This window comes from Mirounga leonina, unplaced genomic scaffold (genome assembly GCF_011800145.1).
Source record: "Mirounga leonina isolate KUSES-001 unplaced genomic scaffold, KU_Mleo_1.0 Mir_180, whole genome shotgun sequence".
Taxonomy (NCBI): domain Eukaryota; kingdom Metazoa; phylum Chordata; class Mammalia; order Carnivora; family Phocidae; genus Mirounga; species Mirounga leonina.
The window spans coordinates 6670435-6698070 of NW_023270469.1; the positions used below are offsets into that span (position 1 = coordinate 6670435).

At 54.2% G+C, this 27636-nt stretch overlaps 1 protein-coding gene across 2 annotated transcripts in view; it reads right to left on the reverse strand.

The window, feature by feature from the left end:
* The window catches only part of CMIP (c-Maf inducing protein), a 227421-nt gene that overhangs the window by 71921 nt on the left and 127864 nt on the right, over positions 1-27636 (reverse strand). For both annotated transcript variants that reach the window (XM_035024719.1, XM_035024720.1), the window contains exons 2-3: positions 13580-13705; positions 2047-2097 (exon numbers count right to left, since the gene is read on the reverse strand). In XM_035024719.1, the coding sequence (XP_034880610.1) occupies positions 2047-2097; positions 13580-13705 (177 nt within the window). The remainder of the gene's footprint in view (positions 1-2046; positions 2098-13579; positions 13706-27636) is intronic.

Genomic DNA, 27636 nt, shown 5'->3' on the forward strand with positions numbered 1-27636 from the left:
CCAGGGATCCCCAATTCCGTACCTGTTCAGTCAATCGTCTGAAAATTAAACTTGACGTTTAAATTTGTACGTTTCAAGACTGTCACTTTCAAATCATCTTTCTAGCCAGTCTCCGAAATTCAGCTCTCCGTGCCCACCATCTTAGTCATCCCTCCTAGCTGCACACTATTCACGAATTCCCCAAGCACTGCCTCTTAGGTGTTCCCATAGGCCGTAGACAACAGTTGAAGAACATGCAGTCAAATGCAGGGCTCTGAGGAGTACCACTGAAGAGAGCCAACCTCTCCCTTGGCATGGGTCTTGGCCACCTCTGCAATGCGGCATTTTCCCCACCTGTCAAGTGGACAGTATGTCTCCAAGTCCTTCCTGCCCCTTCCTGAGCTAAGACAAAGCAAGGCAATCACCTACTGAGCTTTCCACTCACTTGGAAAACACATACGGACAACAGAAGGGGGAGGAGGCCAAGCAGCCGAGGTCTGCGGCAGTGAAATGGCCCCTTCCTTCAGTAGCTCCCCAACCACTCCATCCCTATTATCTTCCCTGCCCCTCGACTGCTCTGGCATTTGACTCCCAGACGGGCCCCCAGCAGGTCCTGACATAAGCCCTGCCTGTCTTGGGATACAGGGGGCCGCAGAGAGCCAGGCCTCAGGGACGAGGGATAATCTTGCTGGGGAAACTGAGCTCTCAGCAGCTCTTGCTGACTCCGTGGGCAGGAATGTGCCACCTTGCCTTCCTCACTGTCACCCGCTGCCTGCTGCCTACATTCAGAAACCTGTGGGCATGAGAGAGACCCAGGTTTGACCCCTCCCTCCAGCCCTGACTAGCTATGGGAGCCAGGCTCCAGCCGAGCCTCACCTTCCCCATGCGTAAAATGGGAGCAGTGACAGCCATCAGCCTTACAAGGGCTGTGGCGGGCGTGAAATGGCCACGATGAGCCCAGCTTCATGGGCCTGGCACACAGTAGGTGCTCAATAAATTCGAATCCTTTCCCTCTGCAGCCCCAACTTGGAGACTTCTTGTTGAGCTTCTGAGATTGCCACATGGGCACCAAGCAGGACGACCTGCAGCTGTCGGGGGAGTGGGGAGGAGTGGCCCTCTTTGGGGCCAGGAATGTCATTTTCTGGGGTTGTATTTCCGTCCTTGGGCCGGCTGTGACAGGAGTCCCTCCGAGGCACGGGAGGAATTCCGAGTGTTCCCTTGGTCAGCCCAACGTGGCACTCGGCCTCACGCCCTGCACAGCGCCTGCCGCTCATCCTCCGCAGCTCTCCAGCTTACTGTAACGACTGACAGCTCAGGACACGCACGCTCATTCCAGCCATACCCTGCTGGCTCGGTGAGGCCACACGACTGTCACGGCTTGTTCTAAACTAAAAGATCAGAAAGGGGGAGGGACGGGGAGGCGGGGCATAAGGAGAAGCTGAGGGCACATTCCACACCCTGGAGCAGAACGTGGATTTCCCGGGGGGCTGGGAGGATCCTTTGCAGCAGATCTGGCCCCTGGGTCTTGAAAGTGACCAGCAGAGGACTCATTTCCTTATGTGCTAAAAGGCTCTGGACCATCCTACGCAGAGGGTGAACAGGAAAATTAGGCCAAAGAACCAGGTAGCTAAAAGGAAGTGAAGACTGCGGAAGAATGGTTGGGTGTCTGAATCTCTGGCAGATTTATGTTTGGAACAACCTTCAGAAGTTACTTTCAACCCAGCATCTTGAGACCCTGAGCCCTGCCTCACCCGGCCCCTCAGGAGAGCCCCTGTTCTGAAAGCAAGGGCTTCTACGATCCTTTCGGAAGCAGACACAATGCTAGAAAGCCCATGAGCAAAGTCAGTGGCCAACGGGGCAGGAATGCCATCGCAGGGAGAAAGGCATCGAACATCAGAGGGAGAAGGGGGAGAGGCTTTTACACAATGGGGCGAGGCTCCTCGGCTGAGCCGTCTGGAAGGCAAGAGATGTCCGCCCTCACACCTCTGGGTAACGGACTAGCTGTGAGCCTGCAGGAGGCGGCCGGAGACAGAGCCGCCTTCAACGAGCCACCGAGTCAGGACTTACCTTCCACTGCAGAGAATGGAACCACTGGTCTCGAAGGTAGCTGTTGGCAGCCTGCAACGACAAGAAGAGGACAGCGAGGTCCAGTCACCGGCTTGCAGCATTTCAGGGCACAAGCACGCGGGGCCCAGCCTGCCCTACCCAGCAGAGTCTGCTCTGCGGCCCTCACACAGGGATTCACCCAGTGGAACCTCCTGGGTACAAAACCAAAACAGAAGCAGCTACCAGTGGGATTTTCCTGGAATAAGACATCACTGCCACTGTGTGCTTATTTTGCCGGGTATGAGTGACTCCAGACACTGGTGGCTGGAAGCGTTCACTGTACACGTATCTTGACTTATGGAGGATCACGGGAGGGACCGGGATGAATGGGAAGAGGGAGGTATGGTGGTGGGATGCTGGGAGTGGGAGCGGTTCGGGCGCCTCCTTTCCATCAGGCGCTGCTCCAGGTGCCTGGCATTTGTTAGCCACACATTCTGTTGTCAGCCCTCACAACAGCCCCGTGAGCTCACTGGCACTATGCCCATTTCACAGGGGGACAAACTGAGACTCCAAGATCTCACATCAACTAGGTACACTCAAACGCAGGCAGGCTGGTTTCAAAGCCGGTGGGCTTAGCCTCTTGCCGACTGCAGAAGGTCAGGGAAGAAGGCGCCTAGCCTTGAACTCAGGCCGACCCGAGTTAAAAATCACCACACAGGGGGCAAAACCCTCCCAGATCCACACCACCCTCATTCACAGACTTTGACAACTCGGCCTGGCGTCTCTCGTCTGTAAGATGGGGCCACGAACCCTGACCTTGCAGGAATGTCATGAGGACTGGGAATGATTCCTGGGGAGCACAGAGAATCGGGCCTGGCACAGAGCAGGTGGTCGCCCACAAATGCGGTCACTGCTGTCATCACCAAAACCATCATTAGTTCCTCTCAAATAAAACGTGGCCCAACTGGCTTGTTGGGTCCTCGCAAGTCTACCCTGGGGAGTTGGTACCCTCAGCATCGTCACCCCTAGGGTACAAATGAGGAAACTGAGGCTTGGGGGAGGTTAGGAGCTTTCCCACAGGCTCACAGGCAGCAGGTGCGGGGCCAAGACTTGAACCCAGGCAGTCCGACTCATGCTGTGAACCATAGTTATGGCATTCCAAGTTTTCCACTGACCAACCCCAAGGGCAGAAATGCAGCGTCTGTTCTCGCCTGACCCCACAGCCCTCTGCTCCAAGTTGACCCCGACCTTGATGGTCCAGGGACTCTCACAAAGGCCGGAGCCTCTTTCCAAGCATCAAAGTCCAACTTCTGTTCCCCACCCACACGGACACACACATGCATGCACATACAAGTGGTCCAACTTCAGGGTCCCCCTCTGTCCAGGGGATCCAGGTTCCCCACCCAAATTGTTGATGCTCAGCTGCTCTCCCAGGGCAGAGTCTGGGGCAATCTCTGGGCTTGAACAAATGAACCAGCTCAGTGGCCAGTACGGCGGGGTATCAGGCTCCTGTGGGCAAGCTCAGAGACTCGTTCCAAATCTCAGACTGAGGCCAGCCCACGGACACAAGGCAAGTTTGCACCTCTGCCCCGAGTAGGGAGCAGGCCCGGGGACACCGTCTGTGTGATCCCGGGACCTCTGCAATGGCTGAGTCTCCAACAGACCTGGGTTCAAGTACCCCAAAGACACAGAGCCTGCACCACCTGACTGGGGAGATGGGAGTCTGCCACAGGACCAGCAGCACCCCAGAGAATCTGTGGCTGAGTCACCTCCTCTCAGTGCTGACCTAGCTCTGTGGTCTTGTGACAATTCCTATTCATTAGGACGATAAAATATACTCCATGCTGAGGGAGAGCGATGCAAAGATCCCCAACAATGAGATACTCCCTGTAAAGTGCTTACTTCGCTCCGCACCTGGCATGTGCAGACACTCTACAAACTGGGGGGCTCAGGATCCATGCAGCCACGGCCAGTGGGGTGGTGATAAATGTGGAACAACAGGTTTTCCAGAATAAGAAAGCCTGACCACAGCACGAGCCACCCCTGGGGCTATAAACGATCCCGCCTTGGCCGATCCCGGGCCACCCTGGACCAGAGTTGCAAGAGATGAGTAGGATGGGCTCTCAGGAGCTGGTACTGGCCAGTATGAGCCGGCCCCAGCACATGCCCAGTCTGTGCTCTCTCACACACCAAGTGTGCCAGAGAGAGGGGCAGGTGTGGGAGGCCAGATACAGGACGCCCGAAGATGGTCCACACACTGATCCTGGTGAATACGTTACCGTAGGCAGCAAAGGGGCTTCGCAGATGTGAGTCAGTTAAGGACCTTGAGATGCGGAGGTTATTCCCGATTATGTGGGTGAGCCGCTGTCATCAGAAGGGTCCTGAGGAGGTTGGAGAGTTGGACAGATAGCAGAGGCTGGAGGGATTTGGCCACAAGCCAAGGGGCACCAGCAGTCTCTGAAGCTGGAGGATGCAAGGAAACCCATTTTCCTAAGAGCTTCCAGAAGAACTAGGCTGCTGACACCTTGATTCTAGCCCAGTGGGATCCGTGCTGGACTTCTGGCCTCTAGAACCGTGAACAAATAATAAATTTGTGTTGTTCCGACGGCTACGCCTGTGGTAATTTGTCACAGCGGCCGTGGGAAACGAGTATGGGAGGTATGGCCACACGAGCTTAGGGCTGATCGGGCTCTTCTACTGGTTCTGAGGGAGCACCGTGGGCCCGGGCAGTGCCCATAATGTGTCACTGGCTGGACTGAATGGCCAAGTGAGGACAAAAAGGAAGACAGAGAAGACAGGAGGAAGGAGAGGGGGAGAAGTGCAGCCATCCCTCTTCTGTGCCCACTGGCCCCAGCACAGTGCCCCGCAAACACATGTCCCTGTGTGACCACCACCGTATCCCCAGGACCTGGGGCACCGGGTGGCCGAGCGAGACTTGCTGAATGAATGAACGAACAAATGAATGAGTGGACGGTGAGCTCCCTGAGGGCAGAATCTCATTCCCAAACCACCGGCGCTGAGTAGGTGCTGGTGCGGTCAGGGCTGGTGCGGTCAGGGCTGGTTGCACAAGGACGAACGAACACAAACAGCGGAGCCCTGGTCGTGAGCAGTCGACGGCGAGGCGACCCCCTTCCTTTGCCTCGGCAGCCTATCCAACACAGACCTGTCTCCCTCATAACCTGGCGCAGCCCATTCCCATTCTGGGGACCTCCCCGACGTGCGAGCCCCTGGTAGGGATCTTTAAGGGGGTCCCCGGCCTGTCTGGGTTGAGCGCGAGCAGGTGATCTAGGTTGCAGCAAAGTAACGTCAGGACGAAGGAGGGAAGAATTCATTATGAGGCACAGCAGTGTCATCCTGTAAAGGTGAATGCTTGGCTGGGACATGGTCCCATCACCTGCCTCGGCTCTAGTCCGTTTTCCAAGCCTGTTCTCCAGGCTCCCATCAATCCTTCTAGCATATTCCTTTGCTGCTGGCGATTGCCTGAGTCCATTTTGGCTGCTTACATCTGGGAGTCCTGACTGATCTGCATGGCCCCACTGGACCCTTCCTCCTGCTCACAAATGGATGTTCCAAAGCACTCTCTGTGCCGTTGTTCCTCCTGAAGGAGCCAGCCAGCTCCCAGAGCTGTGGCTTCTCCTGGTTCCATCTCGAGTCCTCCTGGGATCCCCCGCTGGCAGTCTGGCTCTGCCCAGACCTCAGCGGGCGGCAGCCTGCTGCTGAGCGGGCATGGCCACACAGATTTCCTCCCCTGCCCTGGCGCCCGGGACCTTGTCCCCAGGTCTCAGTTGGGTCCACTGTGTCCTGCCTTTCACAGCGCCCTCGTGGTCTAGAAGGGGAGGAGGGTGTCTGCAGGGACACAACCCCATCTCACCTGCCCTGGTCACCTCGGCTCACAGCCTAACCTTCCAGGAAGAACACCCTGCACGTTCCAAGTCTTCCCTCGTGGGGAAGAGCGCGAGCCCCCTGGCTGGTGCGACCCAGCTGCCCAGCCACATCCATCCTCCCGTGGGTGTTTCAACCGGAGGTCGGCGTCACGTTCTGGGAAGAAGGCAGGTTTGGGTCCAGCGGAGCAGCTGATAGATCCCAGCTAAGAGCTGTGTGACTCTGGACCTCCCCATCCATAGCACGCGCCCGGGAACCTGCCTCTCGGCGGCGCGGGCCCGAACTGAGATCCCTCGGTGCAGTCACACCAGCTGACGTGACCTTCCAGTTATCGAGCACAGTGCTTTGCATGCATCCCTCTGAGGTGAGGAACTGAGGCTCAGAGCAGGTGGGAGGGCCCCCCTCCCCCGCCCCGGGAGCTGACCCAGCCTCGCCCCCGAGCACACCGTCACCCTCACTGCCCGGGCTCCTCGTCTGGCACACACGCCCCTTCTTCTGTGAGCTTTGAAACCCCTCGCCTCCCGCAGCACCTCGGCTGGGACCACCCTCCCTCCTCTGCTTCCCTGAACTCCTTCCCGCCCCTCTCAGAGCCCCATCCTGCCCCGGCGGTTTATCAGTCGCACCCACAGGACTGGGAAAGGAGGCCGAGTCCGGTCCGGGGAACTGCCCCCTCCTGGGTGAGGCTGGTGTCACAAAGTCCGCCCAGGAAACTCCTCACACCAAGGCGAAGAGCGGAGGTGCCGTCCAGGTGTCCAGGCAGAGACAGCGACCGTGTCCCACGGCACCTGCCGGGCCCACTACGCCCCAGCACAACCGGGAGGGGGGATGGCCACCTCCTTCCACCTGCAGGAAGACTGGCGGCGGCGGCCATTCTAACAAACGAGGCTCTGTGAATCGAAGGCTCAAAGGGATTTCAAGGATCACCTGGTCCAGGAGTTCTCAGTTTTGGGGGGATTTATGGGAACCTGAAACCCTTTGAGAGACTGAAACAAGCTGAAGATTCACATCTGAGAAAGGTGCCCATTTGTACACATACACACACACACACACACACACAGAGTTTCGGAACACACCACAGACCACGGGTTAAGGAGCCAATTCTAGCCCAACCTGTCCCTCCCTGCCATGGTGAGCAAACCAAGGCCCAGACTTGCTGGGTGTCATCAGCGTCCTCGCCCAACGTTTCCAGCTCTCCTCCCAGCACGTGGTAGGACTGGTAGCCACGGGCTGGCTCTGGCCAACAAAGCACGAGCCGACGTGACCTGCGTCGCTTCTGGTGGAAGCCCTTGGGAGCTGGTGCACTACTTAGCAGGGGCCCTGGCCTTTGCCGTGGTAACCAGCAACATTCCAGATGGTGCCGGCTCCATGAGCAGTGCTCCCAGCTGACCCACGGTGGACTCGCAGCCTGAGTGAGAAATAATCCATTGTTGTTTTGAGCCACTTAGAAGTTGGGGCTGCTCGTCGCTGTAGCACAATCTAGCATGACCTGGCTGGCTTTGCTCTTCATCTGGCTTTTACACAGAACATACATCCCACCAGGGGCTCTCTGCCTTCACTCCCCCCAGCACTGCCCACTGAACGACTCATTAACTCTTCAGGGCTCACCTGAAATGCTTTCCCCTCACCATCCCCAACCAAGTCAGGTGATGATGCCTCATCTAACAGAACCACAGTCTTGCAATTGCTCATCTCACTGTTATTCTTTCTCTCCAGGCTGTGAGCTCTGTGAGGTCGGGGACCATGTGTGACTATTCACCACTGTATCCATAAAACCCCGAGAGATGTTTGTTAAGTGAAAGGTTGGCTGACTTGTCAAATGAACGATCAGATGGATACATGGATGGATGGATGATGTGTGGGTGGAAGGACTGAAGGATGGATGGATGATAGATGGGTAGATGGATGGACAGATGGGTGGACAGACAGATATATAAATGGATTGGGTGGGTGGATAGCTAGATGGATAGATGAAGCATCACCCATTCTGCTCACTGAAGAAAATTTCATGCGCAGTAAAACGTCAAGGGAACTGTTCAGCCTTGATACCCTCTCTTCCCAAAGGCGTATTTGATTAAGACTGAGAAATAATCATGGCGGTCTTTTCCTGAACACCTACCGTGACCAGGCACAGTGCTAAGTATCTTACACGTAATAACACTGATCCTCACATAGTCCAAGGAGGCAGGTCTTACGACTCTAGTTCACAGATAAATCATCGGCCCAGAGAGGTTATTCCTGCTTGCCCAACGCTACACAGATAGAGCACAGTGGAGCTGGGCGGGGACTCGGGTCTGTCTGACCACACAGGCTGTCCACCCTGAACATGAGAGCCACGTGCCTGGGCTCCACCAGGCTTCCAGGAACTGGGCTGGGAAATCTGAAGGCATTATGCCAGTGAAAGGGGAGGAGGAAGGACTTGGCTCCAGTTCCCATCTCCAGGAGGCCCCAACCCACAAACAAGAGGGTGGACCAGGACTTTCCTCCGGAAGAGGGGAGGCGCATCTCTCACTGATGGAGCCAGAGAGGGTGGGCTATGAACTACTCCTTCCTTTGGCCTGTTTAGTTTCGAAGAAGGACGGAGGCTGCTGGGGGACATCCAGGATCTCAGCGCAGGCATCTTTAAGTGCCTTCCAATGAAAGGGAAAGTGGCCTGGACTGTGTCTGGCCCTGGGGGACACGGTGAGTTTCTGCACAGAGATTCCATACTGCTGTGCGGGCAGCCAAGCCAGGACAACGTGGCCCCATGGGACACGGGACATAGCTCAGAGTCTTGAGGGTCACTGGATTCAAGCATGGGAAAGAGCCCCTGGAAACAGGCAGGCCTGCTCAGGCCAGCGCCAACTTCTCCTAGCGATAAATCTTTCGAATACTGGAAGGGCCCCGTTCCAGGCAAATTCTGCCTAATTTCCTCTTCGAAAGTTGCCAAGTTCTCTCTCATTGTTGTATTGTCTCGAGAGGTGAGAAAAACAGCCAAGGGTGCACTATGGGTGACTGTTCCCAAGTTCTCCTTCCTGGCCCAACTTCTTAGGGAAAAAACAGCACGTGCTTTTCAGACCGGAAAGCTCTTTCTCGCCGGCTTCCAGTAAGAAGGGAACCCACCCTGTCCCTGCCCCTGCCGCCTGGCCTCTGGAGATCCTCTTGGGAGAAGAGCCAGTCTCGGAGACCATCAGGAAAGGAGAGTCTCCTTGTTCTGGTTCCGCCCGAAACAGAGCAGGGGGCTCTGTCTACTTCCCCTGGACGGGCGGACACCCAACCGCGAGGCCGAGATCCCCAGATGATCAGCACCACGGGGCTCTTAAATGCTGGCCACCTCACCCCATGGGCCGGCAAGGAGCCCCCCAGGATGCTTTCATCGGGCCGTTTATGTTCGTATGTAGTTACCTCCTCACAATGAAACACCAGCACAAAAGGCGTTAAGGGGGTAAAGAAGATAAATAGGTCCTTTCTGCACCCGGGGATTCTAATAACATGGCATTAGGGAGCTCATGCTGAAAAACACAAAGCATCCAGAAACACACCAATTGGACCAGGCTGGGAGGCTGGCGCCTTTGTCTGGCGACTCGACCTGCTGGCAGAGTGCTCGGTGTCTCTGGGCTGGGAGAAGGCACGTTGGCCTAAGAGCGGCTCTTAACCTTCCCTGAACTCGGATAGGTCAGCTCCCAGGGGTCTGAGTGAGGCACCAATTCAAATTCTAACAAAGCAGCTTTGTAAGGAGGTTCCTGGGAGAGGGACGGAGGTTGGAGCGGGAGGAACAGAGGGAGGAGGAGGCACAGAGGGAGTTAAGTTGAGAGGCACAGAGAGAAGGGCTTGGGGTGGAGAGAGGCCTGGAGAAAGACATCAGAGAAAAAGAAACTGCAAGAGAAGCAGAGAGCGAAACACAGCAAGAGATAGAGAGAGGGAGAGAGACAGAGAGAATGAGAGACAGAGAGGGACAGAAAGAGAAGGAGAGAGAAAGGGGGATGGGGGAGAGATAAGGAGGAAGAAAGAGTGGGTGAGAGAGAGAGGGAGGGAGAGAGAGAAAGAGAGAGGGAGAGGGGAGGAAACAGATTCACTTGGATACGGAGAAGCTGACAGAGACCCCCCCAGAGCGAGAGACCGGCAGGTGAGGGTGGGGACTCCTGCAGCCCCAACACCACTCCTAGGTAGAGAACAGCCGCGCATGTGCGGCGGGACATGACCCTCTTCAGCGATGCTGGAAGACTCCAGACCCTCCGGCGCTGGGAGGCTACCTCCTCCAGCAGGGAAGCAGTGCGTGGAGCACGGGGTCAGAATGAAAAGTGCTAGGGTCCAGCCCCATCCAGCAGAACTTTCTGTGATGATGGAGGTGTTCTTCATCTGGGCTGCCCAATAAGCAACCACTAGGTCCAGGCGGCTACCGAGCGCTGGAAATGTGGCCAGTGGCCCTCGGATCTGCATTCTTCGTTTGATGTAATACGTTACAACGCAGGCACCCTGTGTGGCCCGTGGCTGCTGTGGACAGCACGACTCAAGGCATCTTCATCCTCTGCCGACCAGGAGCACCCAGACGGAGCTCGTCCCATCGGCCTTGCCCCCCGGGCACACCTGGGCGGTTCTCGGTCCTTCCTCCACCCACAGCAGGGAGGACTGCTCTGTCATGCCACCCCTCGGGGGCCTGCCACCTGAACCGGGACAAACCCAGAGCAAAGCATCCCGCCAGCTGTCACAAGGGCATGTGAGGCGCGCATGCCTGGCCCCTCAGGGCACCAGCCTGGGGCTCCAGGTGCCCCCTAGCCGCCTCACCATCACAGGGGCCTCCCAGCCCAACGCCCACCCCCAAGATGACTCGGAAGCCATTTACAGCACGAGACGGCCACACGCCACCCATGAATCACAGGAGGGGGGAGGAGGGTGATGATGAGAAGGAAGCAAGGTGGAAGTGGATGGAAGTGGCAGGAGGAGAGACTGAGGCGGGAGGGGGGTGCTGCACCCACCTGGGTTCTCCGAGTAATGGGGTAGAGGGCTGCGTCTGCTTCCCCGTCCTAGCTCTGAGTCCTGCTCTCCTGCTCCAGCCTCTGTCCACGGAGCCGGAGCTGGGGGTGGGGGGGGCAGTGAGGGAGCGAGCGAGGGGGATGCTGGAGCAGGCCCGCCTGGCGGCTCGGCAGGGGGAGCTCTGACGTGAGGCCACTGCCGGATGCAGCCCCAGCCAGGCGAGTCATCACAGCCGGCCTGCAGCCACGGCCTGGGTTAAAGGGACATTCCACTGCCGGGCAACCCCCATCTCTCCAAGCCTCCCTGATGTTCGGCCCTCCTGGGGGGTACACTGCCCCCTCCGACCCCAGAAGCAATGAGGCCCTCCTGCTGGCGAAGCACCAACCACGACACACCCAAGAAGATGGGGGCTCAGGGCCCTCCATCCTCCAGCGGGACAATTTCAAGGTTCCCCTCCCCACCCCCACCTCCCTCTGACACTCCCATATTCAGCCTTCTCTGCCCTGCAACTAGACGGATCCCTCCATTGTTCCCTTCACCACTTAAGAGCTTTCAATGGCTCCCTACTGCCCTCAGGACATAGCCTTGGCTTCTTCACTCCGCCAACAAGACCAGTAAGATCTGGCTATGACCCAACAGCTCTGGACACATCCAGGGAGCCCTGAACGTACCTCCCCCTCTCCCACATTCATGCTTTGCACCCCCATTCCCTCTGCCCTGAGTACGTGCCCCCCATCCTGGCACACTCCTACTCACCCATCTACACCCAGCTGTAAAGGGAGCCTTCTCTGGAACCCCTAGACCGAGTGAGTCACTCCCTGCTCTGGGCTCCCAGTCCTCCGGGACCTGCCTCTATTTTAGCTGTTGTCTCTGCAGCCATGTGTTTATAGCTCTGCTCCCCGGAGGGCCCTGGACTTCTTCAAGGACGGGGCCGAGGGGTTCACTTGCCTCCCCACCCCCCCAGCACAGGGGACAGACCAGCTCAGCTTCTTCACAGAACCCTATCATTGCCCCCCTGAATCTTCCTCTGCTGCTCAGGCCCCAGCTCACATGGGCCGGGAGGACAGACAGGAGAACTCTGCTGGCTGGAAGTGAAGAGGGAAGAGAGGAGAGAAAAAGAAAGAAAGAAAGATGGCCGGGTATGGAGGGTGCCAGAGTCAGGAAGAAAACACACAGGCAGGCATGGTTTCGGTGTCTTCCACAAGATGACAGTAAAGAACAGGATTTTTCTAAAGAATTAGCTGTTACAGTGAGCTCGTTGAGGCCCGCATTCCTCAGAGGCTGAACTGTGTGCCTCTTGGCTGGAACGCTGTTACACAATCTAGTGGCCACTTTGGAAACATGTTTTAGGGAAGCATCTCTTTGGGCTCAGGGCAGTTTCCCTGGAGTGACAGAAAGAAACTGTTCCTAAAAGAAAGGCCTGTTCTCCCAACAAAGAGAGCGCATTCTCTCTAATGAGGAGTCTCTGACTTGGGGTCCCTGCTGGAAACTGGGATGGCTCTGCCTGAAATGATAAGGAACATGTCGTGTATATGTACTACAGCAATTTTTTCTGTCACAATTCTTTATTGGTGGACCCACCTCTCCCCGACCATAAGGTCTTGGTAGGGCTATCAGAGTACACAGCTGCCTATGGTCAAGGGTGGGTATGTAACCTAGGGTAGGGCATTCCCTGGGATGCATGGGACTACAGCAGAGCCAATCAGAATTTTTTATGAGATTTTATAGAAAGATACAAAAGGAAAATAGGCTCTCACATTTTTAAAAGGACAGAAGTCTATCTTTCCCATGCACGGAGAGACCCTCCCCGACAATGAAGCCAACACACAGAAGCAGAACCACGAGATGGAGAGAGAGAGAGAGGCACTGACTATTAGCATCATTGGACTCCTGGATCAAACTATGCCTGAAGGCCTCTCTTAGACTTCCCATTTACCTTAATATAGTTACAGCTTCAAATTCTTTTTGCTTCAGAGTTTGAATGTTTGCATCATTTCCAACCAACAGCCCCGATCGATACACACAAAATGCACCCCTTCCCAAGGAGACAGCTCATATTTCCTTTTTTTTTTTTTTTTTAAAGATTTTATTTATTTATTTGACAGAGAAAGAGACAGCGAGAGCAGGAACACAAGCAGGGGGAGTGGGAGGGGGAGAAGCAGGCTTCCCGCCGAGCAGGGAGCCCGATGTGGGACTCGATCCCAGGACCCTGGGATCATGACCCGAGCCGAAGGCAGACGCTTAATGACTGAGCCACCCAGGCGCCCGAGACAGCTCATATTTCTAACAGTCTCAGGACTTAGACCAACAAGAAGAACCTCCTCCTCACTTGAAGTACAGCAAAATGTGGCACCCATTGCTTACTTGCTTTTCTATAGCCTTTTAAGGCCTAACAACATGGCTTTGAGCCTCAGTTTCCTCATCTGTAAAATGGAGACCAGAAGACCTATTTCTCAGGCTTGTTAAGAGAAAAAAAAAGCATAAGATATAAAACTCCTGAGCTGGAGCAGGCATGCAGTAGGAGCTCAGTCTGTGCACATTCCCTCTTCCTTTCCCCCAGAGAGCCCCAGTTTATACCTTTCTTATGTTGGAGAAAAAAGCACCCTAAGCTAAACAACCTTTCCTCCTGGTGGTTGGCTGTCTTCCTCTGAGGGAAAAGAGGAGGGTGAGGGCATAGGAGGCAGGGCAGAAGAAACTGCTTGTTCATGTTTGTTTCTCCTACCTGCAGTAAGACCGTTCCCCCAGGAATTGTGAGCTGTAAACAGTACTTCGGGGCGTTCTCCCAGGACAGCAGCTGAACGTCCTCAATAGCGCTGTAGGAGACTGAGTTTTCCATGTACCCAGTTGGCTGCAGCAAAAAAAAAAAAAAGAAAAGAAAAGAAAAGAAAAAGAAAAAAAAGAAGAAAAAGAAAAGACACACATTGGTTACAATATCCATGCTTCAGAAGAAGGTTCCGAAAAACATCCCCACCCTGGCAACAAGCAGACTGGTACAGACACTGGGCAACTCTGGGAACCAAAGGAATTCCACCTTTCCTGGCTGGCAGCCTCCCAGCTGGCGGAAACAGGTCATGGTGGAAACCTGCCCACACGGTTAGGGGTGCAGAGTCGTGACTGGCCTGGGGGCACCTTGAGGGCAAAGACTGTGCAGTGTTCCTCTGGGCATCTGTGGGGCCCAGCACAGGGCAGAGTCTGGATCTCTCCAGCCCTCACTGTGGCCAAGCCACCACCTTCTCCTGCCCAGAAAGCAGTCATAGACCCCCACCGGTTTCCCTGTCTTGTCTCCCTCCACAGATGTGTGCTCCCCACCCAGCACCCAGGGCCACGTTCCACGTCGGCACACTCGATCCCCTTATACCCTGCTCAGTGTCTTTCCACAGCTCCCAGTGGCCCAAGCACGAAACCCACACTCCCGTCCACCCTCGCCAGGCCCAACGGGTCAGGACCTGCTCCTTCCTCTAGCCCCACCTGCTTTCTTTTTATCATCTGCACTCCCCACAGCCTACCCTCCGATGGCGTCGCAAACTCAGCCTGCCCCTTGTCCCAGAAAGGTTGTGGCCTGATCCCTGGCCTCTCTTCTTCTACTGTCCAGGCCTCAGGTGCACAGGGACTTCGGGGGGCCCTGCTACCCTCCAGACCCTATAACCCACCTGGTCACATCCCTCCCTGGACCCTCGATGCTCCCCACACCCTATTTAATTATTGTGGACTGATACTGTGTGTCACCTGCTGATGTCTGCCTCCTGGCCAGGCTGCAGCTCGGGGAGGTCAGGCCCATGTCTGTCCTGGTCCCTGCCCTCTCTCCGCAGTGCCTGGCACGTGGCAAGGGCTCAACAATTTGTGTGGAAAGAAAGAACAGTAACAGCTATCATTGGTCAATGCTGGGATGAGGGTGGGGAGAGAGAAATTCACAACTGCTCACTGCTGAGTGAGCTCCCCTGTCCTGGAGAGAAGGCAGCAGGAGCCAGGGGGATGCACTGGTCACCAGGTCCCAGCAGGGTCCTTGTCACTCTGACCCCAAGAAAGCCATACTTGAACAGAATCAGGGGCGAGTGTCACATAGCCAAAAAGGCAGAATGTAATAGCTAACATCTCCCAAGCCCTGACGGGTGCCGAGCACTCCCTAGGCAGGGGACAAGCACTCTCTCCTTCCAGCCTCACAACAGTCCCACGGGGCAGGTGCCAGGGCCATCCCATCAGACAGATGGGGAAGCTGAGATGTCCTGCGACTTGCCCACGTTCAGCCAGCTAGGAAGGGGGCTGACCAGGGCTGAACTGGGCTGGTGACTCAGGATTCGGTGCCCTAACTACTCTGCTGAGCCACAAGCAAGAGGGGATGCGATTTGAAATCCATGGCCTGACAAGTTCATCTTACCATCAGGATTTAGGACCTCCGTGAGGTTTTAAATGTCCACTTCCGTCTGCCAAAGTGGAGATACAGTGGTGGCGGCGGTGGTGCTGGAGGGGAGAGGGCTGAGGGCATGAGGTGCCTCAAATTTCCCTGATACGATCGGCCACCAGGCTCAGGAAATAAGAGACTGATCAATCAATGTGCTCATTCATTCATTCATTTGATGTATTTATTAGGTGCCTCTTATGTCACAGGCCCACAGGCCAGGTGTTGGGGATACAGCCGTGGATGAGACAGGAGCCCAATGGCGCAAAGAGATACAAATAAACAAAACAAGCAAATAAATCGCAAACGCAGCACTCAGATTCCAAATAGGGGTGCCCACGGGGCTAAGAGTTGCGGCGCCCTGGAGAGGTGGAGGAAACGTGCCGAGGCCGAGGGCTGGGAACAGGCTGGGCATGTTCGGGGAGGAGCAGAAGGCCAAAGGGAGGAAGACTCAGGTAAGAAATGCCTTGGAGAGGGGGGCAGCCGCTCCCAGAGGGACCCGCGGGTCCAGCCTGGGGTCCTGGTGGAGGGTTGTTTGCTGCTGCTGACTGTCTCCCCTGCTCGTGTTCCAGCACCAGGAGCAAGAATTTCCACCTGTTCTGTTCCAAGTGCCCAAACAGACCCTGGCACTTAGAAGCGGATTGTTATTTTCTTAATAAATGAAGGAACAGGGGCGCCTGGGTGGCTCGGTCGTTAAGCGTCTGCCTTCGGCTCAGGTCATGGTCCCAGGGTCCTGGGATCGAGCCCCATGTCGGGCTCCCTGCTCGGAGGGAAGTCCGCTTCTCCCTCTCCCGCTCCCCCTGCTTGTGTTCCCTCTCTCGCTGTGTCTCTCTCTGTTAAATAAATAAAATCTTAAAAAAAAAAAAATAAATGAAGGAATATTGCCCTAAATGAAAAAGTGTTCATCCACGTACTACTTACAATCACTACACATAACATCCTTGGGAAGGTGGCTTTTGGGATTCTTTTAAAAATCACATTTAAAAATTAAAAATAAATTAATAAATTAAAAAAAGAAATCTGCTTTAAGAAGCAATGGCACCTGGGTACCGAATGTGCCGAGCGCCCTTCTGTACGGCCCACACCCCCCTCTCTCCCTCTTCAGGGTCCGCTCGGCCTCCAAACTCCAGCCCACCGACCCCTCGATACACCCAGAGGCCAGAGGACATGCGCTACGACGTGGCCACCAGCACGTGTGGAAACTGCCAGACCACACCACACCATGTAAAGAAAGAAAGGCCCATCCCAAAAATCGTTAGGACTTGATTATTCAGACCAAGCAAACGGCTGGCCTCGTCTCTCTAGAAGGATACCTTGAGGCCTCCAGGCTTGTGCTTCCCACCAGCCTCCCTGGGGCCTGCGCTGCCCTAGGCTCACACCAAGCCCATGGCAGCATGTTCCAGAAGATGACCGCTCCTGACAGTGGGCCATTCCCAGGAGGCGGGGCTTGCTAGCCGCCTGCGTCTGCCTTTCTCACGACCCTGCTTCAGCTGCCTCAGTGTGGCCTTGATTAGAAGTTGCAACACAGGCTTTTTGGGGAAAGGCTGGGTATAAATAAATACGTACTGGTTTTTAATAGCAGATGTACTGCTTTCCCACTGTTGGACGCAACACTGGCTAAAAGCAAAATGTGTAGACTCAACAGGACCGGTGTCTGAGCCTGTTACTGTGTGACGTTATGCAAGTTACTATACCTCTCTGAGCGCATTTCATCCAATGGTAAAATGAGAATTTAATAGACAGGATTATTAGAAGCCTTAAAGGAGATCCAATCTGTCAAGGGCTTAGCACAGCATCTGGAACATTCCAAAAAGCCCAATAAAAGGAACAACTGTGAGAAACAATAAACTTGATCTCTGGGGTCCTCCTCCCCCAGAACCGTAATTCCAGCATAACCATGAGAAAAACATCAGATAAACCCCAACTGAGGGACATTCCTCAAAACACCTGACCAATACTCATCAAAACCCAGCAAAATCTGAGCAACCGTCCCCACCCTGAGAAGCCTGCATCTACAGAGACTGACCACTCCATGCACTGTGGGATCCCCAGTGGGGTCCTGGGACAGAAAAAGGACATTAGGTAAAAATGAAGGAACGTGAATAAAGCATGGGCTTTAATAATAGCATATCAATATTGGTTCATTGGTTGTGACAAAGGTACGATGTTTCTGTGAAATGTTAACCACCAAGGGCGCGGGTTTAGGGTAAATGGAAACTCTGTACCGCCTTTGTCCCTTTCCTGTACGTTCTCACACTGTCCTAAAATAAAATGTTCATTAAGAGAAATGAATGAACTGCTGCATGTTGCTGTCCCCCAGGGTCATCTTCCCGGACAGAGCCTAGACGGGAGCCCAGGAGGCTTGCAAGGGAGAGGGGACGATTGGGACCGCAAGCCCCCGAATGCTGTTCTTCAGATTCAGGTGTGAGCCAGTGCTGACCACGGACCTCCTTCGTCCTAGGTACTTTCGCGCGGCTGGGACGATTTCACAGATAACTGATAATTCCCTGGTAATCTGAACATGATGATCAGAGCGACAGCGGAGGAGATTCCTACATGGGGTAAAGGCTGAGTCAGATGAAAAGGAAAAATGAAATTCTCCTCCACCTGAGGTAAGCCAGGAAATCCAGCTCTGCGAGGTACATTTAAGAGAACAATAAGCAGACTAAGTTATTTCTACACGTAGAAGCAAAGCGAGGCAAACTGCACGATTCCCGTCTACATGACATTCCGGAATGAGCAAAGCGACAGGGCTTGAAATCAGACCAGCGGTCACCAGCAGCCGGGGCGCAGGTGGGGACCAGTTACCAAGGGGCACGGGGATCTTTCTGCGGTGATGGAAATATTCTGTATCTCCATCATGGTGGTAGTTACTTACTTGACTATATACCTTTGTCAAAACTCACAAATCTACACGCTAAAAGGGTGAATTTTCCTGAATGTAAATTATAACTCAAACCTAAGAAAGGCAATGCATGAATATTATAGATAATTTGGAAGATGATGAATGGGAGGCAACCTTTCAGATAAAATCATGCCAAGACCACTCATTAGCACTTTGGTATATCACCTTCCTGAGGATTTTTTATACATGATTTTTTTTTTACAGAGCCCAAGTCATATGGTACATATGATTTTGTAACTTGCCTTTTTCTTTTTTACATAATGTTACATCACACGCGCCTCCTATATTCTGGACAATAATTTCCAGAACTATCATTTAGTGGCTATAAAACATTTGGCTGCTCTTTATTTTATCACAGCTCCCCCAAACCATGGACAGTGTGGTTGTTTCCTTTTACACTACTATAAACAACTCCACAATGAACATCCTTGTGAAACATGTTTTTCTACCCTATATTTAGGATTATTTCCTTAGGCCAGATTCCCAGAAATGGAATTACTGGGACAAAGGGCAAGAGCATATTTTACGTCATTGCCAAATTGCTCTCATTAAAGAGATATTAAGAGACCTGGGGAGCCCTGGCTAAGGCTGAGGGGGCCTTCATCCTGGGCTCCGAGTCTCGCTGGGTCCTGCTAGAAGCCATGCTCTGGCCCGGGTGAGTTCAGAGGGACCACCCTGGCCGCCAACTGCCCACGAGGTGACTGCAGTGCACGGGGACTGGGGTCCCAGAAGTCTGCAAGCCAGGGTCTGGGCTCCTGGGAGGCTGCTTGCCCATGGGGGTTGAGGAAAGTCGGGGTGCCTTTGTCCTTTTGCTCTGAGGATTGATGAGAGGCTAGTTTGGGGGGGTCTTGGGTCTCTGCCAAACCAGCAAGAGAACACTCTGCTTCTGCTTCTGTTTCTGGGATGAGCTTCTTCTCTGGTGTCCCCTCAATGCTGGATCTGGGCTCAAGACAGCAGAGCCTGGAGGGGCTTCATCAGGCCCCTCAGGGACTCTCAAAGGCCCTCAGAGCTGCCATTCCAAACAGGGCATCTTGTCAGACTTCCCACGTCAGAATGGGCAGGGAGTAGGGTGACCAAAGGCCCCTGAACCAGCACCCCACCCCGGGAGCCCCCAGGCTTCACCTCCCCCTGCTTTCCAGGGAGCCAGCTCCCTCCCACCCAAACCTGCCTGCTGGTTTCCATGGGGATTTCTCTAAAAGCCAGTGTGAATCATGATGTCTGCGACCCCCAAGATGAGGCTCCAGGCTGACTCAAGGTGCATGTCGGGAAGGTGCCCAGCATCACTCCTGGGAAGGGGAGCAGGGAAGAGGCTCCCAGACCCCAAGAGGAGAAGCGGGTCTGGAAACACCCTCCACGAGCTCACTCCCGAGGCCAGTGGATGTGGGAGGCTGGGGAACCTTGCCCCCACCGCCCCCACCGCCCCCGGGGACCTGGGCTGAGAACAGCAGGCTGTTTGTCACGGGGCAGGGGTAGTTACTTATAGTCAAGTAAGTAACTACCCAGTACCCTGCTGGGTGAGCTGCGCCGCAGACAGGTCCCCTCTGTGCCCGCGTGGAGGCTGCCTGAGTCATCGTGTCGGGGGACCCGCTCTGCACAGCCCGACTCCACGGGGCACCTCCCAACTGGAAAGAGGAAGGATTCGCTCGTGCCACCCGCCCCCTCAACACACACCCCGGCCTCAAAAGAGAGACTGCAGGTTGGAGGATGGCGAAGTCCCTTCCAGCCCTTTTGGACAGGCAACGACGACAATAATCATAACGATGGCACCGTCCCCTCCGTGGCAGTACCACAGAAAGGCTCCAATTAGAGGAGGGGGTTTCAGCTCATCTTCCCCTGCTGCCTGTTAGAAAATGCAGATGAAATGCATGTGACATACCATGAAACATGGACCATTTCCGGATGTACAACTCAGTGGTATTTCGTGCATTCACAATGTTGTGCAACTTCACCTCAGTTTAGTCCTAAGACATTTTCAGTGCTCCGCAAGGTGACTCCATCCCCGTGAAGGGGTCACTCCCTATGACCTCTCCCCCCCGGGGCTGCTGACCATGGATTTGCCCGTGTGGACGTTTCACCTCGACGGAATCATACGGCATGTGGCCTTTCTCTCTGACTCTTTTCAGGTCACATTTTGGGGGTTCATCCACACAGAACCGTGTATCAGTACTTCGCCCCTTTTTATGGCTGAGTAACGTTCCACTGAATAGATCTGCCACATTTGGTTTACTCATTTACTTCAGCTGAGAAGGACATGTGGGCGGTTTTCCCACCTTTGGGGTATGGTGAAGAGTCTGTCACGCGGTTTTTCAGTGATAAGGAAGGATACAGGCTCTGCAAACTCAAGCCTCGTGAAGCCCCTCCCACACAGAAAGACACAACGCCCCTGGTCAACGTTTCTAGAGCAGTTCCCATGTGGCCAGCACCATGCTGAGGACTTTATAGGTATGATCTCATCTCACCATACCGCAAACACTGGCGGGGGTGCTGGATTTATCCCTGCTGATCCACATGCTACAGACAAAACAGGCGCAGAGAGGGGAGGACGTGTCACAGACCCCTGCTTTTACGGGCCAGACCCAGAATTCCATCTCACGACTGCCAGGACCGTGAGCTCAGCCCCATGCTCTGCCAACTCCTCCAGCCGGACCCCGACCCCAGCGTGCGTACCTGTGGGCACACGCATGGCAAACCCATGCTACACACAGAGAAGCCAGAGCCTGAGAGGGTGGCAGGACCAGAACCTGGCACGGCCGGGGTCCCAGAATCTGCCCGTCTCCTGCCACCCAGCCCCGCAGGTCCCCAGGCCACCTACAGCTCCCCTCGGCCTCGGGGGCAGAAACCCACACGGGCTCGTTTGGGAAAGGCCTGTCAAAATATTTTGATGTTCCCTTTAATCCCACAAAGGGAAAGCTGTACCACAGAAGCAAAGCAGCGGTAACAATTTGCTGCTACGTGGGTCAGTCTGGGCCCCAGTCCCGGAGCAAATCTCCTCAAATGCCTTTCACACTCCCCTCCCCTTGTTTCCATAAACCAAAGATACCCAACCTAATTTCAGCCTTTCTGGTTGCCCCAGGGCCACTGTTCCTGCCGCCACCCGCTGGTGAGCCGTGCTGCAGCCTAGCAATGGGCCTGGGCCCACAGAGCTGTCTGCCACTCCCCTTACTGGCCTCTGACTTGGAGATGCCGCGTCTGTTTGAACGGCTTTTCCAACCGTTCTCCTGATGCCAAATGGCTACTTCTTACTGCTGCCAGCGGACCTTCCCCTACACCCTACATCACAAGGTTACTGCTCTTCTGTTGTAGCCCGTGGAACCAGAACGCCAGGCTTGCCACAGCTGTGTGCAAAGTAAAAGTAACTTGGTTTTGAGCGAGAAGGTCTCTCCTGAGAAAAATACACTCTTCTTGTGTTTTGTGGTGTTTGCTTTCATCTTCTTTTCTTAGTTGTAGGGAACTTACTAATCAAGCTCTGCACAGCTTAAGTAACTCAAGAGCAGCACTGTCCGAGAGAACTTACGTGACGGTGGAGATGCTCTGATTCTGCACGGTCCGGTGCAGTAACCTCCTGTGGGCCACTGAGCACATGGAAGGTGGCTCGGGCAACGGTCACCTCGGGACTGAATGTGTGTAGTCATTCAACACACGGAACCCCTCACATGTGCAACCCATGTGGAGGCGAGGGACACGGCCCTACAATCATGGAGCTTTGGAGACAGGGAGGAGACAGATGGCCCAGGAAAACGGGGGACTCTGATGGACAGAAATTTGTGTTCTCCAGGCATGGCACTTTTTACCTATGCCCCTGGGCACCTGTGACAGCTGAGCAACTGACCAAGTGAGTCTGGAAGGAAGCCTGGATGGAGGGACCAGCCCTGGCTCCCACTGAGGCCCCGAGGAGCTGGCAGCAGGCATGGGTGTCAGGTATCCCTCCCTCTGCCCCAGTGTCAGGACCTCTCAGGCTGGGAGCAACCCTGCTGGCTCCCCGTGCCCACCTCCCACCTCTGCATGGCCCTTCCCACCTCCAGCAGCCGTCTCGGGAGGCAGGTATTACCATCACCCCCGAGGTGGACCAGAAGGAGGTTCTGAGCCTTGACCAACCACACACAGCTATTCAGGACAGAGCTGGGAGGAGAACCGAGACCTTCAGGGTCCATGTCCTGGCCGCTGTCCATAACAGCTAGTGAGTTAGAAATCAGGGGGACGACCACAGGGTGACACCACCACACCATCCTCCAGCAAAGCAGCTCAGATGGGAAAGACAGTGACAAGTGTCGGCACACAGACAGAGCAGCTAGAATGCCCCAGAACTGCTCAACGAAAACGGTGCATTCGTGTCTGCAAAAGCTGGCCACTTGTATCCCCTGCAACTAGCGGTCCCATTCCTACGAAGAAATGTTGGCATATGTTCTCATGAAGACCTGCACACACGTTGCCTAAGCACTCTGCAGCCCCAGACTGGAACAAACTGGAAACCACCCAAATGTCCATCGATGGAAGAATGGATGAAGAAAGTGTGGTATATTCACCCCGTGGACCAGCACACAACGAGAAAGAATGATCTACGACGACTACACGGAGCACGCAAATGAACTGCATGAACCTAATGCTGAGGAAAAGGAAACCAGACACAGAAGCACCGAGTATATGCCTCCATTTCTATCAAGTCCAGAAGTAGGCGAACCCCTCCATGCTGTGAGAGGTCAATGTACTGGTTACTGGGGTGACCAGCTGTCCGGTTTGCCTGAGCCTGAGGGGGTTTCTTGCGACACTGGTTGTTCACCACTAAAACCATGAACGTTCTGGGAAAACCGGGATGAGCTGGTACAATACTGGTTCCCCCCGAATGGGGACAACACTCAAAAGATGCCAGAGGCAGCTTCTGGACATGCGGTACTGTTCCGGGTCTTCATTCAGGTTGGCGGTAGCGCACTGTTAAAATGCATCAAGCAGGACACAATCTGCATGTACGTCATGCGTCGATAAAAGATTTTTTGAAAAATCACAAGTTTTAGAGTCGAATCCAGGCTCCACCCCTTGCTGGCTGTGTGGCCTTAGGTGAATCACTTGGCCTCTCTGAGCCTGCATTCTCTCCCCTGCAAAAGTGAGATAGTATTCACACCCATTAGGATGGCTATTTTTAAAAAGGGAATCACAAGTGTTGGAGAAGATACGGGGAAATTAGAACCCTCATCCATGCTGGCAGGAAAGTGAAATGGTACAGCCATTTGGGAAAAGTTAACCAGGGTTTCCACATGACCCCTATGGGGACTTTTATGGTGGGTGAATTACACTGCAATAAAAAAGGTAACAGTAAACCTATCTTAAGGGTGCTGCGCTGAGTAATGAAATGCGCATCCTGTGCTCAGCACCTGTGAGAACTTGGTAGTGTTAACTCCGAGGGGGTTACACAGGGTGGCTCTAGAAGGCAGCCAGGAGAGGCAAGGAAGTGAGGGTTCACCCGTTTGAGCTCAATGAGTTAAACTCCCAACACGGTGCCAGGTGCTAAGCAGGAGCTCATTATACCAAGGTGATTATTTTCAAGCCTCAGCAAGAAGGAAGAAGGGGCTTTGTGCAAACCTCTCTAGGTTCCTCCCTCACCCACAGATGATTCCAAAATGATAGGACAGAGATGGGTGCTCTGGCTTGAAGTCGGCCCTGAGCGCAGGGGTGATCAGCCAGCTCTGGAAGACCAATGTCAAGCAGGATCCTATCTGTTAGATACCGCCTCCCCCAGACTCTCTCGTCCACACCCTCTTGCCCCATCTCAACCAAGCCCTCCACGCCCAGCCCACCTTGGGGGCCTGGGAGGGGCCACCTGGCACCAGAGCGGGGGTCCCCTTTGCCTGCGGCCCAGATCTTGGCAGAGCAATGCCTGGAGGCTGGGCCGTGAGGGCAGGGCCAGCAGGGGCAGGCCAAGGCTGTTCTCCACGGAGTGCATGTTCTGGCTCATTAATCATGAGTCCAGCCATGGCAGCTACCCCCTTTTATGGACAAATGGCTCAAGAGGTTTAATGACAGAGGAAGAACTGATATTTCCATGTTCGGACTCTCCAACCTCAGTCACCACTGGGGCACGGAAACCTGAGTCCCCAGGGTGTGGTGCTCCACATCCGTGCCGCTGGGCACCTCGGCCATCTGAGGAGCTCATCAAGGCTCTTGGGGGCTGTGACACTGGTCAGCACATTTCCGCCCACCAAGTCAGGAAATAGTTTTAGGGAGCAACAAGCGTTGGCGGCCCCAGGCACCATCTTGGCCTATTATTCTCCACAAGGCCCCTGGCAAATGGGCACTGCTGGGACCCCCATTTCGTGGGGGAAGAAGGGGAGGCTGGGAGCGGCTAAATGGTGGCCCCAGGTCACAGCTGGTCAGTGGAAAGTCTGCATCGTTGACTTAGAGGTCAGATCCGTATCCTCTGTACCACATGGCCTGCCCACCCTGCCGGACACTGGCCTGGTAGCACCAAGATGGCCAGGGTGCGCCAGAGTGGGCCTCATGATGGGAGGCAGGGGCAGAGGTGTAGATGGGTAAGAGCACACAACCCGATAAGCACTATAATTGAGAGGTGTAAGGTACAAAGGACAGGGGGCGGGGAGAAACCGTTGCAGAAGGCTTCCCAGAGTGACCTTTGAGCTGGGTCTTCAGGTGGCGAGGGGAGTGCCGGGCACTCCCAGCAGAAGAAATGGAAAGTACAGACAGCCCCGAGTGCGGGGACCCCAGGCTGGGAACAGGAAGTTGTGGGATGAGCGGAGAGGTTCAAGGATTCCTGAAGGAGCCTGAGATGGGACCAGACCAAGGCACAGCTCTCCACAGCCCAAACTTCTCAGACTCGTGGATTTTCTCTCTCCTCTCCCTTCTTTTTTTAAGTTAAGGCAGACATATAAACAGTCAAGTGCATTAAATGTGGAAGTGCATGGGTTTTATGTGTCCAGCGGGATGTATCTGGGGCAGGCTCAGCCCTGCACAACCACCACCCACCACCCAGGTCAAGATAACGGGATGCCTCCAGCCCTCCAGCAGGCTCCCCAATGTCCTTCCCGCCCACGCTACCTGGAGGTGTCTGTCTGGCATCTGTCACTATACGTCAGTCTTGAACTTGTTACAAATGGAATCACACAGTAGACAGGCTTTTGTGTCTGGCTCCTTTTGTTCAGCATGCTGTGGACGCATACGTTGGGGGCTTCTTCTTAATCGCAAAGTGGTGTTCCTTCCCATGTAGCATGGATGTCTGTGGATCTTCGGTTGCTTCCAGTTCGGGCTACTGTGCATAAAGCTGCTGTGAACATTTCTGTACATATTTGGGGTGGGCAGAGCAGAGACAGAAGTATTTGGGTAAATACCCAGGAGTGGGATTCTTGGGTGGCCACAGAGTAAAATGCTTATATTTAAGCCCAAGAGACACACGTTCACAGGGAATCACAGGCAAGTTTTATGTGACACTAAGCTCCTTTGTAGAGTCTCTGTCACAGGTAGTTACGCCTTGGAAAGGACAAAGATTCCTGAGTTTGGAGGACGGACTCAGGCCTGTGACAGAGCTCAATTTTCTCAAAAGGCGGAGCATGTCTACCACAGAGGAGACTTCTGAGCCCCGTGGGAGAGACAGCACCCTTCTCAAAACTAGACTCAGCGCCCATAGAGGAAGTGGTGGCGAAACAGAAACTTTGTGACTTCAGCGGCAGAAAGGGCCAGCTCTGCTCCCCTGGGTGTCCAGGGTGCTCCCCGTGCTCGGCGCAGATGCTTTTGCAAGAGGAAAGGCCACGTTTGCTCAAGATCAGAGCTCTAGAGCTCCGAGGAGAAGGCTAGGAACAGCAACTGTAGTTTTCTTTGTTAATACTGGTAGTAATTTAACTCAGATCACACACCAATGTCAGCAGGCCTCACTCTGTCCGTTTGGTGTTCCAGATGTAAGGAGACCAGCAGGGATCAGACAGTGAATTTTTAGGTCTTTAAGAACATATTCTAGGTGATGGTGTAATTCAGCTGGGGCAAAACTGTGGCCTGGGACAGCCTGGAAACAGGGGCACCTGCTTCTGTGTCTTCATAGGCCGGGCATGCCTCATCCCTGGTAGCTTCCCGTGCACTAAGGGATCCTGCTTTTCAACGTGCCACATTAGTCCACGTCCAGAGGAAGTGTCTTGATCAAGGACCATCTATGTGCCTCCTGTGCTGGCAGACGTTTTCCCACTGACTCCTCGGAACAACCCGTGAGAATGGTGCCATGGGGATCCCATTTTACAGCTGAGAAAAATGAGGCCCAGAGAAGAGAAATTACTTGCTCTAAAGTCATGCACCCAGTTATTAACGAAGCCAGGACTGGAACTCCAGCCCTTTGATCTAATCCAAAGGTCGGCAAACATTTTCTGTCAAGGGCCGTATAATAAATTCTGTAGGCTTTGTGAGTCACATGGTCTCTGCTGTAAGAATTCAGCAGTGCTACTGCGATGTGAAAGCAGCCGCGGAGAGTACACGAATAATTGTGGCCACGTTCCAATAAAACTTTATTGAGGGCTTATTTTCAGTTGGTTAAGTGTCTGCCTTCGGCTCAGGTCATGATCTCAGGGTCCTGGGATCGAGCCCCATGTCAGGCTCCCTGCTCAGCGGGGAGTCTGCTTCTCCCTCTCCCTCTGCAGCTCCCCCTGCTTGTGTTCTCTCCCTCTCCCCTTCTCTCAAATAAATAATAAAAATCTTAAAAAAAAAAAAAAGACTTTATTGACAAAAGCAGGCCAGGGACAGGTGTGGCCTGGGGCCATAGTTTGCCAACTATTACTCTGAACCATTCCAGAGCATAAATAACAAACTGGATGGATGGGTGACAAGTGGAAAGTCTTCCTCTTTTCCTTCCTAAGGTGACTTTAGTGGATGGGGAGGTGAGTGGATGAATTTGCTATTTATCATATCCACCAGGGCTGGGTCTTACCGAGATGTTCTCCAGCAATGTCCTCTCTAAGGACTGGCCTTAGCCCTATCCTTAAATTCTATGGGTGCATCAATCAGCCAAGTTCTTCAGAAATTTCCCAGAGGACGTATTTGGGAAAAAACCCCTTGGGCCTATCCCTAAATGACCCAGAAGCCAGGAAACATGGGGTTCTCTCCCAGAGCCACCTACATCCACTGAGGACATCAACCAGCTGGAGATGACCCCCAAGTGAACTGTCAGGACCCTATGTGGGGCAACCCACATCTCACTCTTGTTCCCAAAACAATGAAAATGAGTCACGTGAAGAAAGCTGGGGACATATCAACACAGTCTTCTAGAAAATACCAGCAAAAGAGAGGGAGGGATGAAGGAATGGGGGGGAGAGGAAAAGATTGAGGATGTTTTGGTCCCACATGCACAGGAGATAGGCCCAGAGAGGTGTGGTAACTCTAGGGTCACTCGCCGAGATAGGGTCTGCTTGCCATGAGTCCCTCTGGCATCCTTCTGGAGGCCCCTGAGCTAGACCCTGGGGTGGCTCAGCATCGTCAGTGGCCAGCAGACCCAAGT